This window comes from Pholis gunnellus, assembly GCF_910591455.1.
Source record: "Pholis gunnellus genome assembly, chromosome: 24".
Classification (NCBI taxonomy): domain Eukaryota; kingdom Metazoa; phylum Chordata; class Actinopteri; order Perciformes; family Pholidae; genus Pholis; species Pholis gunnellus.
Genome location: NC_136551.1, coordinates 6,529,252 through 6,549,534, shown reverse-complemented (window position 1 = coordinate 6,549,534; position 20,283 = coordinate 6,529,252). Strand labels below are relative to the sequence as shown.

The following is a 20,283-nucleotide window of genomic DNA, read 5'->3' as shown; positions in this document are numbered from 1 at the left end:
AAATGACATTTTGATATTCATAATTTCCCCATATTTGACATTTTATTAAAACTAATCCTTAATAGGTTATGTAAATGTTTCACTGGATTCTTGTTTATGAAGACTCTCACTGTACCCATGTATATTTTCAAAAGATATTACTGTACAGTTTTTGAGAAAAGTACATGTAAAGTTAGCTGAAATGGCATTTTGATATTCATAATTTCCCTATATTTGACATTTTATTAAAACTAATCCTTAATAGGTTATGTCAATATTTCACTGGATTCTTGTTTATGACGACCCTGGCTATGCCCAAGTATATTTTCAAGAGATATTACTGTACAGTTTTTTAGAAAAGTACATGTAAAGTTAGCTGAAATGACATTTTGATATTCATAATTTCCCTATATTTGACATTTTATTAAAACTAATCCTTAATAGGTTATGTCAATATTTCACTGGATTCTTGTTTATGAAGACCATCACTATGCCCATGTATATTTTCATGAAATATTACTGTACAGTTTTTGAGAAAAGTGCCTGTAAAGTTAGCTCAAATGACATTCATTTCCCCATATTTGAACTGTTAAATAAACAATTCCTAAAAAGGTTGTAGTAAATTTTAAATGAATTTTTGCTCTAGATCACTCCGACTATGTCCTTTAAAATGTAATGTAATTTTATTGCATGTCTAATGTTTCAATTGTCTATATTGAAAATCTAGACATTGACATTAGTAAGCCTTGTTCTTTTGTGTCATTTTGGACATATGTAGCTCTACCTCCCTCTACCTACTTCCTTAGTGAGATGGTGATCAAAGGCATTGTTCTAAAACTAATGTATATGAACACATGCATATTATTTACTTTCTGATTGTCAAGTTTCAAAGAAAAACTTTTAAAGATAAAATGCAAAACATATTTCACCACCCTATCCACACAGACAGATACAGCTATATACAAAGAGACAAAAAACATAACATTTATTTAACATTTACATGGCACAGTTGTTTTGTGAATGGAGATGCTGTTTGTGCAAATAAATGTTATGTTTTTTGTCTCTTTGTATATAGCTGTATCTGTCTGTGATACATTAGATTTTCAATATAGACAATTGAAACATTAGACATGCAATAAAATTACATTACATTTTAAAGGACATAGTCGGAGTGATCTAGAGCAAAAATTCATTTAAAATTTACTACAACCTTTTTAGGAATTGTTTATTTAACAGTTCAAATATGGGGAAATGAATGTCATTTCAGCTAACTTTACATGTACTTTTCTAAAAAACTGTACAGTAATATCTTTTGAAAATATACATGGGTATAGCCAGGGTCGTCATAAACAAGAATCCAGTGAAATATTGACATAACCTATTAAGGATTAGTTTTAATAAAATGTCAAATATAGGGAAATTATGAATATCAAAATGCCATTTCAGCTAACTTTACATGTACTTTTCTCAAAAACTGTACAGTAATATCTTTTGAAAATATACATGGGTACAGTGAGAGTCTTCATAAACAAGAATCCAGTGAAACATTTACATAACCTATTAAGGATTAGTTTTAATAAAATGTCAAATATGGGGAAATTATGAATATCAAAATGTCATTTGAGCTAACTTTACATGTACTTTTCTCAAAAACTGTACAGTAATATCTCTTGAAAATATACTTGGGCATAGCCAGGGTCGTCATAAACAAGAATCCAGTGAAATATTGACATAACCTATTAAGGATTAGTTTTAATAAAATGTCAAATATAGGAAAATTATGAATATCAAAATGTCATTTGAGCTAACTTTACATGCACTTATCTCAAAAACTGTACAGTAATATTTCATGAAAATATACTTGGGTACAGTTAGAGTCTTCATAAACAAGAATCCAGTGACATATTGACATAACCTCTTAAGGATTATTTTTAATAAAATGGCAAATATGGGGAAATTATGACTATCTGAATGTCATTTGAGCTAACTTTACATGCACTTCTCTCAAAAACTATCCAGTAAGATTACATTACATTTGACATGGAGATATATGGGGTCATCGTGAACAGAACTTTAGCTATCCAATGAAGGAATTTTTTTTTTTTACAGATCAAAGATTATTATTAGGTAATATTATAATTTTCGAACCCTTTTTCAATTAAAGATTATACAGCAGTGTATTTCAGATCATTTTATTGTTGTATTTCACTTAATGTACAAAATGACGTTGTTTTTGACTTGTTATATCAAATTAGACAAATTATTGATGAAATATTGATCTATTTCCGGGCTTTTTGGGCTATCCAAGCACCCGTACCGTAACACCACGAATAGACGAGCATTACATTTCAAACGCCGGCTGACGTGACCGAAGTTCCGCAGATGACGGACCACTTGACCGCAGTGGTTCAATGTATTTGCTGTTCCACATTAGTAAAGGAGACAGGAAGAGTGTGGACAGGAGGGATTACTGATGGACATCAGCATGTGTCGAGGTTCCGACATAGACCAGAACTAATATCATCTACTTCTTTGACAAACCTTTACTGGGAGGTGTACCAATAACAAGATGTTTGTTGTTAAAGGTCGTCTGCTACATGTTTGTCCTTTAGAATCTATGAATGAATCTGAGCACGTCCCCCCCTCCTCCGTCAGGTCGTTAGCCAAAACAGCTTTTCCAAGCCGTGGAAACAGAGCACACAGGCATTGTCTGTCCCATTGATGAATCCCAGAATGCTGACTCTGCTGAACTGCAGCCAGCCTAACAGCGTCTAAGTCCGGTCTGCAGCAGTAACCCCAAACCCGACAAGCTCCCCAAACCGCCCCTGAAACAGCTCGACCCCGGCTGGCCGGCCCAGTTGCTCTTGGCTGCGGGTGCATGGAGCGGCTAAGCCTCTGTGCTGGCTGGCCAAAGCCCGGTGGGATTAGACTAATGCAGGTGGCGGGAAGCCACCGGTGGTGAAACAACAGGCATGGGAAGGGACTCTGGTCTTTGCATTAGACTTCGCTCTGACCTACACACCGTGGCATTAGACTGTACAAGTGTTCATGTTGTAAACACATAACGTTTAGTTAATAGTTCACATGTATCTATGTATTTATCTAAAGAGGAGGTGGAGCGTGGAGCCAAGGAGCCGGAGGTAGAGCTGTAGTCCAGATGGATCTGGAACCAAACTCCCCGAAATTCAAATCCTTTACTGAAGTGAAGGTACTAATACCACACTCTAATACGTTAGTAAAAGTGTGGAAGTAAAATAAGGAAGATGTACTTAAAGAATTACAACTACAAAATGTTATACTAATAAACAATTATTAAACAATTCCAACAAAAGCACACAAATCAACAGTGTTCAAAGTAAATTGAGATCATTAAATAACTAAAAGGAAAAGCAGCAAGTACTCACTTGTTTATTAGGTTTATGATGGTTTTACATGAAAAATGACTTCAACTTTTATGAAATAGTTTCTTAATTTGTAAAGCATCTAGTGAAGTAAAGAGTACAGTGAAATGGAGTGGAGTGGAGTTACATTCCACCGCTGGGACTGAACTCACCCGAGCTGAAAGACATTGGACAGACAGTCCCGAGGACGTCTCCCTGATGCTGGGGCTTGTAGAGGACAGCTCTGGCTTTTCAGAGACCAATAAAAGGTTTGATACTTATGATAAGGAAGGACATGTCCCTAACAGGAGTCTCACTGTAGTCCAACACACCAACATCTTCTCTGTGATTTGATAAACAGTTTCATTGTCGGATAAATACGTGAGGTCAATATCAGAGGGGCTGAACCGACAGAATATCTGTATATTACCCTGTTTGGCCTACTGTCTGTAAATATGCCGTGTGTTCGACCCCCCAGGCAGAACAAAGCAGCAGCATCGTGTCACTGATCACATGTTGGATCACTCAGGTGAACTCCCTCCAGTCTTTGGTTTGCTTCCTGACCTCATTGTCTCTTCATGTCCCCCGCCCCCCCCCCCCTCCTCCCCGTCCAGCAGCGTTTATTTTGGCAGCCCAGGGTGTCTGGTGTGTTGGTGGCACCGGGTCTCACCAGGGTCTGGACCCACCGGTGCCCCCCCATCCTCGACCCTGATTCTGCTGACGGGGCCCAACCCACCATGAGATAATGCCATTCCAGAGGGATCGCGGATAAAGCCCCTCTTTCTGGCTGTCAGGTATATAAAGAGGAGGCAGCTGTGGAGCAGAGGACCAGCCCTCCTGAAACACTCTCGCTCCTCTCCGTTCAGCAGCATTCTCTCGTTACCTCGCCTCCTCCACCTGCTGGACTCTGAGCTGAGCAGGATCACGCTAGACCACACCGTCTCCAGTCACTATGGATATTGCCATCCAGCACCCTTGGTTCAGACGTGCCCTGGGCTCCGTCTACCCGGCCCGACTCTTTGACCAGTTCTTTGGAGAGGGCATGTTTGACTACGACTTCTTCCCCTACACCACCTCCACCATCAGCCCCTATTACAGACAGTCGCTGTTCCGCAGCTTTCTGGATTCTTCTAACTCCGGCACCTCTGAGGTAACAGAGAATGTAGACACAGTTAGATGAACCCACATGTGTTCCTCTTCCTCCAGACAAGAGGCTAACATCAAGGTCTTTGATAGGTTTGATAGTAATGAGACTCTTCCTGATCTTTCATTAGTTTCACATTTCTTTGAACTATGTTTGATATGCTAACTTTTTTCAATTGTACATGTGGACAATGTTCTGATACGATGGAGCCTCTCTGTGCTTGTGTCCCACAGGTGAGGTCTGACAGAGACAAGTACACAGTCTACCTGGACGTCAAGCACTTCTCTCCTGATGAGCTCAGTGTGAAGGTCACTGATGACTATGTGGAGATCCAGGGCAAGCATGGAGAGAGACAGGTAGCGCCTCATCACTGGTACACAGCTGTGCACAGATTACCATAGACATGAAACAGTTTGAACACCCCTCAGTGACATAGAAGGGCTTCAGGTAATGATGGGAGGCAGACAGAATACATTCTAACAGGAGTGTAACCAAACTAACTAGTGGACTGCACCCTGAACACAATGTCTTTTCTTGGACTGACCTGCCACTGTGGCGTTCACCTTGCTGTCTTTCAGGACGACCACGGTTACATCGCTCGTGAGTTTCACCGCCGCTACCGCCTCCCCTCCAGTGTTGACCAATCAGCAATCAGCTGCACCCTGTCAACCGACGGTCTGCTGACTCTGACCGGACCAAAGGTCAGCGGAGGGAACGAATCCGGCCGCAGCGAGCGCAGCGTCCCCGTCATCCGTGACGACAAGCCCAACGCCGCTGCGACCTCCTAGAGGCCAAGTGGTGGGGGTCGACCAGCCTCAGCCCCCCCACCCACCCTGAAGGCTCTGGGATGGACAGCTGTGTCCTCCTCCCTTCACTCTCCCCTGTTGATCCTTCTTACACTGTCATTAGTATCATTGTTCTGAGCCTAACAAAGAAAAGTCTTCATCCTGCTCATTGTTGTTGAGCCCTCTCACTCTCCTCATGGTGGGGTTGAGACTGTCCCAGATGTTCCATCAGTGGTGCAGCCTCTCTGAACCCTCTCCTCTGGTCTTCAGTATACCCTGTACTGTAGTCTAGGCCTTGTTCCATGGAGTCCATACTAAGGAAATAAAGCTGTTTCATTAACAAAATAAAACTCCTGTGTGGATTGATTCTTTACTTCTCATATCAGGTTTCAACTCACTGACAGGCAACCTTGCAGCAGGGGTAATGTGATGTGACTGATCACAGCTGGGTTAACCCTGCGCTTCCTGCTGCTTCACATGAGGAAACATGGAGTGGCTTTTATTGTGAAGCAGTCACAGAATGTACAATTGTAACTTTAGAGTAACAGCATATGACCTCAGATGTTTGTGTCGGTGGATGTTTTTGCGTGTTAGATGAAGAGCTTTAGGGCTACAGACCTTTACTGTGTTCTGCTGCTGGAAACTTCTTGCTCAGGACAAGAATTATTAAAGATTTATTGACGAGTCTGTTTATATCTCATATTTCTGACAAAGTAGCTGCTCAAAGTGTGTTTGCTGTAACCTGTACTATAAGGTCACACAAACACCAAATTATCATTTGCTTTCAAATGAACATGCGCTTCCGGTGGGGAAGCAAACTCACTTCTCACATTCTTGTGGAGGCGACGGTCACTCACCTGCATTAGTGCATGTGTGACCGTGCCATTGAATTGCTATTAATGCATCTCTGAAGGTCGTTTGGCCAATCAGATCACAATCTGTTCTCAATGCAGTTTGGGTGCATTTACACCTGTACGGTCATGTGGTCGAGTGCCATGCGATCAGCCAAAAGACATTTGTAACGTGGGCAGTGTTTCTGCTTTAGGCTTCACAAACATGTCCACAATCTAGCATGTTTACAAGCCAACAGTCTTCTTCTTCATTCACTCGGCTGCAGTTTCTCTCAAAACAGACTCAGTGCTCTGAAAGTGGGCAAACATCATCTTTAATGCGTCTTGTACAAACCTGGACTCACAAAAATTAACGAGAACAAATGTGACCAGTACAAGTAAAACAAATTCAACTTTAGATCCTTTGACTTAAAGAAACAGGTTGAAGAGTGATGAAGTGGACTGACACTGGATCCACATCAGACGCTGCTCCGCTTACACCCCCGACCCTGAAAACACACAAACGCTCCCTCACTTCAGTCCAATCATTCAGGTCTTCTCTCCTCACTGCTGTGCTCAGGTCTTGTTACATCACTGTGATGTTTCACATCAAATCTAACTTCAACACATGGACTTACCTGCAGCCTTTGTGACAGCATAACTATTGTGAGGAGAAACCATATCAGACACAGAATTATGATTGATAACAGGAGAAATGTCTTCAAACATGTCTGTCTGTCTCCGTCTCCGTCTGTCTCTGTCCTTCTCCGTCTGTCTGTCTGCCGTCTCTGTTTCTGCCTGTTTCTGTCTGTCTGTTTGTCTGTACCTGGACCTTTATACATCGTATCATTTCATGCACAATGACCTTAGAGTTTTGTCCCTCCTGATTTCCACCAAAGTGTAAGAAGTATCTAGAAGTCTGGTATCAGGTCTACACGAACCTGTCCTGCTCTTTCGTCAGTAATACCTAGAATACCTAAGGCTTGGTGAGAGGCCGGAAGAGAAGGACGCATCAGACAACCCACCACCACCCATCACCTGAGTTGTCCCACAGATTGTCCCACAGATTGTTCTCCATGCTACTTGAGTGCGTCCAAAGAAAAGAAAAAACAACACAGTGTGGCGTAGCAAGACACCATGACCACTGCTGGAGTCAAAGAGGACGGACAAACAAGTAAACAACGAACACTTCATTGACAGAAAACGACAGTTTGGAGGCTGCAGAGAAAACAGCTCTCAGCAAACTATTATTTGCGCCACGGCCGCTGTCTCCACTTCAGAGCGTTGCTTTGTACGGTGAAGCACAAGCTGCATTCAGGTGGACCTCGGAAACTTTGAGAAACAAGTTGTTGTGGAGTACCCTCCTCTCTTTGTTGTTAAGTTATTGTCGTTACATATTGTAAATGTTATTTAAATTGGACCAGAAATATGACCAACATGTGTTCTGACTGAGGCACCTGTTGGAAGGCCAGCAGGTCCTCCAGGGTCTGCTGGGCAGCCAGTCTCAGGCTGGGCTGCTCACTGGAGGTGAGCCGGCCCACACAAGCCTGGAGGTCTGGATCCAGCAGAGACGAGCCCAGCAGGAGCAGCACCTCCTCCTCCAACAACACCGACTGCAGGAGACGCAGAGAGTGGAGACACACCTCCCAGTCTCCATCTGTCAGACAACAGAGATCAGAGGTAGTGTGCTGGGTTTCCATTCATGAAAACTATGTAAACTGTGCTGTACTGAATTCATTAAATCTTCATGTGCTTTAGAAGTGGAGCCTGCTGCAGGTGAACTAGAGCGCATGGCTACTGACCAAAGAACACATTTACTCCCAGATCTCTGTATTTCTGGGGTTCCAGTGTAATCAGCAGATATCTGGGCCATTTATTATTAATAATATATTACAATAATAGTCAAATTAGCAACCTGAGATGACTAGAGTTAAAGTTGAGACACAGTGTTTCACACAAAGCCTTTTAAGTCTTTACGTGCTCATTTTAAACCAATAAAAAGCTAAATCATGGTCAGACGGTGGGACTGTTGACTGCATTCAACCGAAGCCAAGTCTCGTTCACGGTCCTTCAATAATCCTTTTTTTAGACCAGCAAGCTCCTCCTGCTGACGTTAACCTGATTAAACAGAGCTGTGGTCACATTGCTGTGTTACTCAGCATCTGCTTAGCTGGCTAGCTTAGCTGCAGGTAGGAACATTACATTACATTACAGTCATTTAGCAGACGCTTTTATCCAAAGCGACTTACAATTCAGATGCTATCATACCGTAGTCATAGCTACGGGAGCATTTAGGGGGTTAAGTGCTCAAGGACACATCGACATATTCATGACATCATAATAATCAATGAATCAAATATTCATGACGTCATAATAATCAATGAATCAAATATTCATGATGTCATAATAATCAATGAATCAAATATTCATGACATCATAATAATCAATGAATCAAATATTCATAACGTCATAATAATCAATGAATCAAATATTCATGACATCATAATAATCAATGAATCAAATATTCATGACGGCATAATAATCAATGAATCAAATATTCATGACGTCATAATAATCAATGAATCAAATATTCATGACGCCATAATAATCAATGAATCAAATATTCATGACATCATAATAATCAATGAATCAAATATTCATGACATCATAATAATCAATGAATCAAATCTGGTGTCTGAGGCGTCACAAGACCACTGTAAAATCCACCAATCATTTCATTTTGTACAAATGTAAAGATAAGACAGGCTACCTGTCTGCCTACCTGTCTACCTACTTGTCTAATGGCTACCTGTCTAATGTTTATCTACCTGTCTACCTGCCCGTCTACCTACCTGTATACTGGCTACCTGCCTGTTTACCTACCTGCCTACCCGTCTACCCACCTGTCTACTGCCTACCTGTCTACCCACCTGTCTACCTACTTGTCTAATGGCTACCTACCTGTCTAATGTTTATCTACCTGTCTACCTACCTGTCTACCTGTGAGTACTGAGAATAACCATGTTGGTTATTATTTATGTTCATAATGATCATTTTGGGGGCGTGTCTTTGGAGGGAGGTCTGAAGGGACGGACTGTCAGTGTTGAAGGCTTTGAGTCTTTCTTTCTAGATTTAGTGCTGCTAGCTTCAATCATTGGAATAGAGTTTTTAGGTTGGATCACTTTAAAATCTTAAACTCTTTATAGTTTTTCAAGAATACCAACCCTAGCTTTAGGTTGCTATAGTAACTTACAGAAGTGTTGAGTCTGAGATTCTGAATAAAGTTTAGCAGGCACATACTGTTAGAATAGACAGTTAATCATTAATGTGTGTGTGGTCTCCTTACCGTCCAGCAGGGTCCAGATGAGGGACAGGAGTCCTGGGTTCTCACTGATGCACTTCAGTCCTTTAACACTGATGCTGACGTTATACAGAGCCATCAGCATCAACCTGCAGCAAACACAAGTACAGCACTGACACCTACTGCCCAAAATCTAGAAGTTAAACCTCTACAACCAACCACCATGTGATGTATTCAGGGTCAAGTCCTCCTTCTGTGTTAAAGTGTCCTAGTGTTTGTGTGTCCTACATGGACATAAGCCTCCCCCACAGGTCTGTAAAGATCACATGGTGTTTTACACTCAAAGCGTCCATTGAGCTTTTCCAATAAAGCTTTCAATGCCTGTTGTCATATTTGATGACATCATCACCCCCGAAAAATGTGTACACCCTCAAATAAAATCTTCAAATTCAGAATTCATTCACTCATCCATATAGCTGGATAATAACGCCCTAAACCCATGAGCACACAATGCATTTATAAAAGAAGATGTATTCAGGTGAAATCTACACATTCCATGTTGAGGCTATGCAACAATGTCATGATCATATACAGAATCAAAAGAATAGGATTTGAATGATTCAGAAGAAAGCTCAGCTTGTGTGTACGGAGCATCTGTCATTGCTCTGATGTTTTATGGATCAGATGCAGCTTTATGTTACATATTGGTAAAGTCTAAATGTCTCTCTATTCATGTCCATGTTCATTCTACGCTGGAGATCCTCAGCAGCAATGAGACTACCAGAGCTCTGTGTGATGGATTCGAGCACAGCTTCACGTACACTTTCAGTTTGGGGAAGACAGCAGGCGTCATCAGCTCCAGAAGCCTCATCAGAGTGTCCAGGAGGACACGGGCCGAGCAGGACAGGAAGTCCCGGCCACAGGACACTGCTGCTACGTCTGATTGATGGGAAAGAAAGAGCGTATGTTGCATTCAGGTCCTGCAGGAAGAATGGACACCACTGACTTTAAGTTGTCGACACAGGGTACATCCCAAGTCTCTTATTTGTCATTTCCTCGCTCCTCGATTGAACCGGAAGTTATTGACGGCCGTCCCAAAGCTCATATTTCTGCTCTGAGGAGCGAGGAGGGATCTCTGAGGAGCCATGAGCGAGGACCCACGAGAACAGCCTTACAGGAAGTGTTTTAATGGCCGACATGCCCCCTCATTGTCACTGGAGTTTCATACCAGAGTGAAGACAGATCAGATTACACTCAAGCTTTATATTTGATTAGTTTTCGGATTCACCGTCTGGTTTAAATAGATGTTCATTGTAGACTGAACAACAAAAGAACCACAAACAACTTTCTTCATTTATTAGAAAGATTTGTCTTTTCATGATCTGATATTTCCCTCAATAACTTTTATTATGGAAACAATTAAAGTCAGAGAGAGCTTTTTACATCATTTATCATCATTTCATTCAGTCACGTGAGGCTGATCATTCCTGAGTGTTTGATGAGTTTTATCATTTAAGAGAAACAATAATCATATTCTGGGTTGTTTAATAATGACGTCATAGTCACAATTTCAAAACATACAGATGCAAATAAGTCAATAAGTCCTTGCATCTCTCCATGCATCCCTGGTGGGAGGGACTAAGACGCAAGGAAAGGAGCCAAGTGAGGGAAACAGGGATGCAATTAAGAGACTTGGGATGTATCCACAGTCTGTTTGATATGGTCACAATGTCATGACTGCAGTTTTACACCTTAGCTGTAAACATGAGGTCTGTGGATCATCTTTTATGAACTCACTCGTAATGGTTCCAGCCAGAGCCAGCACAAACTGGTGCTCCTGTGAGTTGTGGTCCTCAGTCTGAGTTTTGGCCTCCTCATCCAGAGACCCGACGAAGCTCTCCAGAGTCTGAGCAGCTACAAGCAGGAACGACTGCAGCTTCCCCTGCACACACACACACACACACACACACACACAATACAGCTCCAGCTATCAGATGTCAGACATCCACAGTGGAACCCTGAGAGCCGACACAGAGACAGACAGACGACTCACATCAGCCAGCCAGCGTGAGACCGTATCCTCACTGGCAGAGCAGCTCCACAGCAGACTGCAGGCTGCCGATCCCAGACCAGAGCAGAAGTCCGCCTGCTGCTGCAGCTCTGCTCCGCTCTGCCACAGCTGCTCACGCAACAGCAGCTTCTCCTACACACACACACACGGGAGTCATGCTACTACAGCACAGTGGACGAGTAAAGGCAGGAAGCACGTGTTCATAGAGTGCAGCTCACAAACATGATGCTACCTCTCTCTCTTTCTGACACTCAGTCTGCACTGCATCCAACCGGGACTGAAGGTGCAGACACTCCTGTCGCAACTGGTCCTGTTCCTGTGCAAGCTGCTCCTTCACTACACACACACACACACACACACACACACACACACACACACACACACACACACACACACACACACACACACACAGTCTGTAGTCTCCAGTGAACCAGGTCAAGTGATATCTATATGCTATATAAAGGAACAGTACCTGTACTCACTCTACATTCTAGAGACGATGTTAGAGAGTGAGCTGGACAGGTAGCTCCCTCTGTGTGTGTGTGTGTGTGTGTGTGTGTGTGTGTGTGTGTGTGTGTGTGTGAATAATGTACTTGAGCTTTGTGTCCTTAGTCTTTGTGTAGTCCGTGCTCTTCCAGGTCTCCATGGGTTAGGGTCCATACAGATTGTCTAAACTGTAACTTTAGTACACATCTATTACACGTCAGTCCGTCCTGTGAGGGGTTTCCTGATCTCAGTCAAGGCTCTAAGGACAGACTGTAAAGCTAATTTATGTTTATGATATTGGGCTGTAGAAATAAAATGGACATGACCTGACTATATAAGCCATGTGTTTGATGAAGAAGTTCCCTGAAGCTAAAAGTAGCTGCTCACTGTGAATAGTTTACTTTACATTTCACTTCTCTCATTGAAGTTGTTCCTCCTCCTGTTCACCGATTCATTGATTTAGACATGGTCACTTGTCAAGCATGAAGTAAGCCAGTAAGTCCAGTAGGTGCATTCATGAAACATGATGTCATCCATAGGGGGTCAGCCTCTGTTGTTTCAGTAGTGTTAAAGCTCTTAGTCAGGACTCAGAAGAACCCCTCTAGCTCTGCTGCTAGTGATCACATGATGATCCTGTCCCACTGTTCATCCAGTAAACCCCCTCAGTAGAGAACAGAAGCACACAGCCTCTCAGCTGACTGCTCTCAGACCAGTTATTGTCTTTATAGTGGCTCCAGTTCCTCCTATCTTACAATCACTAGATAACTCACAAACACATTCACCGTACGAAAGAATTGCCCTCAAGGTGAGTTCATTAGAAGCGTACTTGTCTGAGCTGTTCGAGCTTTATGCAGCGTTTCAATCAGGTCTCCATTCAGGACTCTAGGCAGGAAGTCCCTCAGCTGCATGACTTCTGTGGTTAACTTCTCCAGATCACCTTTCCTCACTCGGACAAAACCGTCCTGAAGGAGAAGAGATCAATCTCAATGCATGGATCTGAAAAGATGCATTTTAAAAAGGTCTGCCCCAACCCACCCACCAAATAAATGATAGTGACATCGTTGTACAGTTTTCACTGATCCATACACAAGAGTGACAATAATTAAAGAACTGTCTGGTCCACAGTTTACACTTAAGTTAACAACACTGACCAGACGCTGTACTTCATTCTCCATGCCTCACATTCTAATCTGAGCTTTGTATTATTATTATATTATTATAGATAGAAGAGTTAAACTCACATCTCACATGTTCAACTGGTTGAGTAATCCCTTTAATAAATTATACAGTATAGGACACTGATACACTTCTGTGTGATGGCTTTAGGGGCAATGTGGAATTGAAACAAAAACTGGATGGAAGTACTCAAATCCATCACTGTCACTTGGTTTCCTGCCTGGCCTATGAAGCCCTCCTTCATTCTTTCTTGTTCTGTGGGCTTTTTGTTCACCTGTTAGTTTAGGATCGGAGTACTGGACTGCTGCACTGTGCTAGAATGTCAGGTTATACCCAATGGCTATAACCACAGACTGGTTCCTGCTGAGTCTTGTTATCCTACCTGTTTCCTTGCTTTCATCTTTCCGCCATGACTCAGAGCCAGCCGTTTCCCGCCCAATGACGCGGCCATCTTTCTGGTGAGGTACGTTAGTTGTCTTCTTCTGCTGTTCCTGTGGATTGGAGGCATTGTCCGCAGCATGAATACATTGTTGAGCACCTCCGTGTAGTCAAACTATCATCCTAACACTATTTAAAGCCAACATTAAGACAGAACGAAGTTTTAAAATGTTCCTTACATGAGAGTATAACTTCAAAGTTACCCTCCGACCTCTAGGCGGCACAATGGCGGACCGTGTTCCCGACCGGTTTAGACCACAAACCGTCTGAAAGACCGAAATGAAAAGCCTCGACATGTGCTTGTGCTCGCAGGATTGATCCCAGTCCCGCTGCCAGAATCCAGTCCGGGTTTTGTGACTCTCCAGGCTGAAGAGGTGCTTATCTCCCCTTCCTTTGTGTTTGAACCGTTTGGGTCTGAGGGACCGGGACTCTGGACAGAAACGTCTCACTGATGTCGGAGGGACCAGGACTCGATGTGTCCACTGAGGAGCTGTTTATCAACCGGTTTCCCGTCCACCGCGCATGTCGGGATGGAGATGTCGGAGCTTTGGTCTCTCTGATCCAGCAGCTCTCAAACCGGTCTCATCTGACCGCGGAGGACTCGAGCTACGGATGGACCCCCTTACACTGGGCTGCTCACTATGGACAGGTAAGTCACCTCGAGACCGGTATAGCTACAGGTTGGTGAAACATTTAGATGGTCTTTTAGGGGTCCTACTCTAAGTCAAACATGAGCCCTGCTCATCTTAGTAGTTCATGTTAGTTACGGTTAGTTAATGTTCGTTCCGGTTAGTTCATGTAACTACCGTCCACGGTAATCACGGTCATTGTTCTCACGTGAACCGGGTCTAAAGATTCATATGTTGTGAGTGAAGCCCGCCGTTTTTCTTCTCTCACTGCTGCCGTTGTACGGTTGTGTCTGATTGTAACTGTACAATAAAGTTTTCATAGTTGAAAAAAAATCAATAAATAACGTCACGGGCTGCAGCATTTCCATTGGTCCCAGTAGAGCCAATGGCTATTCAGGCTCAAAACACAGCTATAGGGCTCCTACAGACTGACCTGAGATCAGGTTCACTCTGAAGGATCAGAGTCCTCAGGAAGAACAGTTTCTGTCCCCCCTGAAGAGGACCTATGAGTGAGAGGACCTTGCTGATGTGGACCCGTCTCCACTTCTCTCCCTAGATGATACCACAGGCCTCCTGTTCCTCTGGTAGTCTGTAGTGGTCTCAGTGGTCTCACCATAGGCCTGTGTTCTGTGTTTCCTGGCCCACAGTTGGAGTGTGTGGTGCGCCTGGTCCAGATGGGCTGTGAGGTGAACACCGTGACCAGCCGCTTCAACCAGACGCCGGCGCACACGGCGGCATTTGGAGGACATCCTCACTGTGTAGTGTGGCTGACTCAGGCTGGAGCGGACGTCAACAGCCAGGTGATGTCATGCTGTCATCTCATGTCATATAAATATATACCTGTATGTATATATACCTGTATGTATGTATGTATATATATATGTACTGTACTGTAGTACTGTTACTTTGTGGCAGTAATGGCGTAGTGACATGTAATGAGTAAACCTAAATGTAGTAGCACTGGATTACATTGGAGGGATTTGTCTTTGCTCTTTGTGGACATGGAACTGAATATTTATTATGATTGAACAACAAGTGACTTCCAAGATTGTACAAACATTTTATAAACATTTTATATACATTTTATATACAAGACTGTGTTGTGAAATTCAGAGCGAGTCTCTGTTTTCAGATTGTCTCTAATGTCGTCGCTGCACACTGGACCATGCTACACGTACTGAAACATTACCGACGTGTTTGTAATAGCTTCATTATTACCTTTCATAAAAGGACAACCAGAGTGTGACTTTGTGTCTTCAGGACGTCGTCGGTGAGGCTCCCCTCCACAAGGCAGCCCGCTCAGGCAGCTTGGAGTGTGTCCAGGTGCTGCTGCTAGCAGGAGCTAACCCACAGTGAGTACTGAAGCTCTGCAGCAGCCACGCCTCACATCCTGCTGGGACTGTTCACATACATTAGCTGGTTTAGAAATGTAAAGTCAGGGTGAATAAACAACAGTCCAAAGCATTTCTTTACTTTATGTGCTCACGTATGGTAGAGGCTGCTCCTGTGTTTTCTGTTATTAAATATCAGTGTATTGCTAACGTCTGTCAGCTGTTTGGAAGTGAACTGGTTTTCTTCTAGTCGTCTACATTATTTAAAGCATTCTTCATGTAGCTCATTTTACCTCAGATGTGGGATTAGGAGCAGTGACAGTATCTAACATGTTGGAAGTGATCCTCGTATCATAATCTTTAACAGGACGTACAGTGACCATCTCAGACATGACATGGTCCTGTTAGTGTAGAGGGGCCTTAGTTCTGTCTTTTCTTAAACAAAGGAATCTGCACTCAGTGGTGCATTTATCTCGCTCCTCTGAGAGAAACAATTAATAATCAATTAATAACAAGCAATTATTAATCTCCGCCCACAATCCAGGATTTAAAGTGTAGAAAAAGTCCTTCCCTTCCAAAGCTGCTGATGTTGTTTGTGTAGTTTCTCCAGCTGCACAGGTAAAAGCCTTCTCGTGTGTAATATGATGGAGACAGCCAATGAAAAGCTCATGTTTCTACTTACATAGGGCACAGTGACAAAAAGAACTGCATTCATGTCAGACATCTGTAGTTCTATAACTATAATGCAATTGTTTTAGATTGTTGGTCTCATTCCTAAAAAGTGACACATGAGAATGAGATCCATTGTGATGATGATGTCTTCATTACACAGTAATACACAGCTACATGAAAGAGGCTGGACAGGACCAGGACCCTGATTGGTCAGGTGTCTGGTAGTGATGAAGCCACAGAGAGTCCTCGTCAGCTCTATAGAGCTTTGTAGACTCTAGTTCTAGAAAGTGACCGCTCTGATGAAGTCCCAGTCCCAGCAGTCGAGTCCGCTAGAGACCAGCTGGTGGACTTAGTGGAGCATTGAGCAGCTAGGTGGTGGAGACCAAACACAGAGCTAGACTTCCTTTCATTATGAACATGGCTCTAAACGAATGCCAATGGTGTGTACGTAATATCAAATGAATAAGCTGATCTCAGGTCAGTCTGCTACCCCCAACACGTCCAATGACCAGTGAAAGCCCAGACCCTCAACCCTGTTTGTGTTGGCTCTGACTTCCAGAGGAACCAGTGAACAGTGCTGGATTTGGGTCCGTGTCTGTAAATATGATCATGAGCTTTTCAGCCTCCGGGAACCAGTGAGCACAGAACAGGGGGTTAGGAACTTCCTTTGAATGTGACACTGGGATTAGTTCTCAACGTGATATTAACATATGCTTTATTATGTGAAGGAGGGATAACCATGAGCTTCATTGTAACACTGCAAACACCCTGCACATTCTCATGTTTTACAGCTTTTCAATTTGAACACGGTTTTCTTGAGTAATCCCAGAAAGCACTGCAGAATCTGTTGTTCGCTTCCTACACTTTCTGCAGCGGGCAGAGAGGAGAGGTACTTCCTGCACTGAAGCTGAGTCATGTCTTTTCCTGCATGCTCACTGTGCTAACAAACGAGGGGTTACTGTTGTGAAGAATCCAACGATAGAGCCTCACACATGGAACTGTTTGGAACAACATCCATTAAACAAAGGTCCACTTACTAGCTTCTCCTGAGCTTTCATCAGTATCTCAGCGTCTTCATCAGTGAGTGGAGCTGGAGACGTTCTCTTGTCTAGAACAGTGGGTTCATGGAGTAAACAAACAAACTAACTCCACCCACTGCTGAAAAGCATGAGATACGGCTCACGGTGTCACTCGTACTGAAGCTGCCATGCTCCGATCAGTCTGGACCGATTCTCTTAACACCAGACATGGTACAGCTTCAGACCCAGTCCATGAGTCCTTCCCTTCAAACTAAAGGTCCTTAATGGACGTTTGCCAACTCCAGAAAAAAAGCATGTATAATGCACAATAGGGCATGAGCATCAAATGTCCTGGTGGATCTGAAGCCAGTATTAGAGAGTATCATAGCAGCATGTGGATCAGCTGATTAGAATATGGACAGTTCTGAATGTTCTTCTGATGTATATATATATATACATATATATATATAAACAGACCAAGAACTGAAATGAAATGGAAATAGAAATACAGATATTTGAAAGTTAATCTTGTCTTCCAGACTCTTTAATGTAATCACTGATATTCTAGAAGAAGTGAGATATCATTATATCCGCCCACCAGTAACACTTTCTTCATTTAGCTAAATGAATGTGTTGCAGGGGGAGATTTTCAAGAGCAGAACCCATGTAAGACATTAAGGTCTCTAAGGGTCTCAGAAGGTCTCTGGAGCTCTCTGAAGGTCTGATCTGATGCCTGTTCATGGGTCATGATGGTCTCTCCCTGCAGTACTTCCAGGCTTTTATTTGACCCGTGTAACTTTCAGCCAGTCAGTGACGAGTGTCAGCCTGTTAGAGATGAAACACTGTGAAGTTGACCAGGAAGTAGTCTGTCTCACCCGCTCCTCTTGTGGTCCAGTCTAAGGAATGCCAGCGGGCAGACAGCAGCAGACCTGGCCCTCGCTCACGGCTTCCTCGACTGTTTCAGCTTCATCTCCAAAACCAAGAAGCACCTGCTGAACGGGACCAGGAAGAGGCTGCTGACAGCCGAGGAGCTCGGCCACATGAAGAGAGCCCGAGGAGCTGATGGTAAGACCTTCTCATTACACTTCATACTGTGAGCGATGTGTCTTTACTATGGAACCATGAGAGTAAAACAAGTACCACGTAGTAAAAGTACTGCAGTCAAATATCTACCTCAAGAGAGAAAGAGAGGCCTTATGAGAACAATGGACGTAAAGTTACTCAACGTCTGTTCAAGGTTCTGATATGAAGCTGCACATTAATAATGCTTCATATTTCATTTCTTATATTTTGTGAAATGTAACCAGTGACATTTATCTGTCAGGTAAATGTGCTACAGTGTTTTCCAAAGAAGTACAAGTACACAATAAGAAGTATACAGTGAAGTTCTCTGGAAGTCTTTTAGAAGTTATTTCAGAGTAAATGAGTTAGAATAGAATGTTGATATGGAAACATAAATACATCTACAGGTGTCTACCCTTCAGTAAAGTGTTGTTTCACTGTTTGTATGAGCAAGCAGCAACAGTACAGTCCAGGTATTAGCCCCGTCCTGAACACCGTAGAAGGTAATTAGCAGTTCAAGTCTTAACAAGTGAAGACATGGACATGAGCAGACATGTTTCCAGGTGTGTGGGAGCAGAGTGGAGGTGAGGATCTGGAGAGCATGAACGTGGAGTCTCCACAGGAACACAACTCAGGTGGGACTGCAGCTTTTCTGATCAAACTAAGCTCACAGAAGGATTTAGTCCAATGTAACATGAGCTGCTGTCTTTGTCTGTTCAAAGCCGTTCCCGTCGGCCTCCATCACACTCTGCCTCATGATGACCAGGAGGACCCGGACTCACCCAAAAGCCTCTCAGCGTCCTCCCCTCCAGCCAATGGACAGGCTGCAGCAGCGCCTGCTCGCCGCTCTTCTGCTGACTCGTGTGGTTCCCTGCATCTGACCGGCAGTCCCAGCAGCTGCGTGTCCCACCGCCCGGTCTGGAGGGGACCGAGCGGAGCCGACTGCAGGGACTTCATGCATTACGGACACTACCACGGCTTCGGAGACACGGCAGAGGAGCTGAGCGACTACGGCAGCAGCATCCATGAGCACAGACACAAGCAGGCTGTGGCAGGAAGCGTCCACCTGTACCCGGACTCATGAAGACAGAGGACGGCTCTCTGATAGGCTTTAAATAACAAGAATCTGCTTCCAAACCCAGAGCCCCTGCTACAGACCTCCAGGACACGTTCACCCCAATGAAAGAATGTTAACTCAATGCCAGACTGTATCAACTGGATATTAGAAATACAAATGTAAAGCATAGTAGTAGTTTAGGAGCAGTTAGAATGACTGCAGTGCATACAGTAGCATAAAGTGTCTCATGGTCCTGTCCTCATAGTGGGGTTGCCAGGTCACAGCTGAAGTCAACCCAGGTGTCTCGAGGGTGAAATGGTGACTAGCTTGCAAACATTAAATCCAAAAAATTTCACTTTTGATAGATCTGGGCAGTTTCACCTGCTCTTAGTGTTTGTGCTAAGCTAGGATAAACACGACCCAGAGCTTGTGTGTGTGTGTGTGTGCGTGTGTGCGTGCGTGCGTGCGTGCGTGCGTACTGGAAGTGATACTATTAGCTGAGTGGTCCTGGAGACTGGTGTGGGTGCTCTCTGCTCCTTTAAGCGTGGATGTGGTGGAACGGGTTCTGTTCATCTCCATGTATCTAGGACGTGGACCTTTCTTGTGTCCCTGCTGTTTGCACTATGAAGGAGTGTGTTGATGATGTACACTCCTTGATCTACCAACGGGAGCATGTTCATGGTGAAATGATTCTTATTGTTCGAGCAGATGAATGTCTTTATTCAGAGCTGTAGTCATGATTGGAGCATTTAGAAAGCGTGCTTCTTTGTCTTTAATACTGCTGCTCTCATATTAAAACATGTTTTACACTTTCATAAAAAGGACTCTTTGATCTTTTCTTGTTTATCAGTTTTTTTCCATTGAAAAACACTTTAGATTCTATCGATCCATAATTTATTCACATACCTCGAGTAAGTCAACTT

At 43.4% G+C, this 20,283-nt stretch overlaps 3 protein-coding genes across 5 annotated transcripts; 2 read left to right on the top strand and 1 right to left on the bottom strand.

Annotated features, from left to right (window-relative positions):
- Positions 1–4,311: 4,311 nt before the first annotated feature.
- On the top strand, positions 4,312–5,291 carry cryaa (crystallin, alpha A; the record flags this gene model as incomplete). Its single annotated transcript, XM_079185784.1, has 3 exons — positions 4,312–4,509; positions 4,737–4,859; positions 5,082–5,291. The coding sequence occupies 3 exons, from the start codon at positions 4,312–4,314 to the stop codon at positions 5,289–5,291; spliced, it is 531 nt and encodes a 176-aa protein (XP_079041910.1).
- Positions 5,292–6,436: 1,145 nt separating this feature from the next.
- On the bottom strand, positions 6,437–13,969 carry hsf2bp (heat shock transcription factor 2 binding protein; the record flags this gene model as incomplete). 2 transcript variants are annotated; one of them, XM_079185545.1, is made up of 9 exons in its annotated part: positions 6,437–7,775; positions 9,465–9,568; positions 10,241–10,358; positions 11,217–11,361; positions 11,473–11,622; positions 11,723–11,826; positions 12,803–12,938; positions 13,535–13,643; positions 13,770–13,969. In XM_079185545.1, coding segments are annotated over 9 exons (1,119 nt in total). In that variant the 3' UTR covers positions 6,437–7,524. The 2 variants fall into 2 exon arrangements, with proteins under 2 accessions (XP_079041671.1, XP_079041670.1); XM_079185544.1 differs by lacking the exon at positions 13,770–13,969 and having other exon boundaries at positions 13,535–13,672.
- Positions 13,949–20,163, top strand: LOC306715233 (ankyrin repeat domain-containing protein 10-like). Of its 2 annotated transcripts, none has more exons than XM_079185547.1 (6): positions 13,949–14,239; positions 14,867–15,019; positions 15,480–15,571; positions 18,137–18,306; positions 18,867–18,938; positions 19,026–20,163. In XM_079185547.1, the coding sequence occupies exons 1-6, from the start codon at positions 14,042–14,044 to the stop codon at positions 19,385–19,387; spliced, it is 1,047 nt and encodes a 348-aa protein (XP_079041673.1). In that variant the 5' UTR covers positions 13,949–14,041; the 3' UTR covers positions 19,388–20,163. The 2 variants fall into 2 exon arrangements, with proteins under 2 accessions (XP_079041673.1, XP_079041672.1); XM_079185546.1 differs by having other exon boundaries at positions 18,855–18,938.
- The last annotated feature ends 120 nt before the right edge of the window (positions 20,164–20,283 follow it).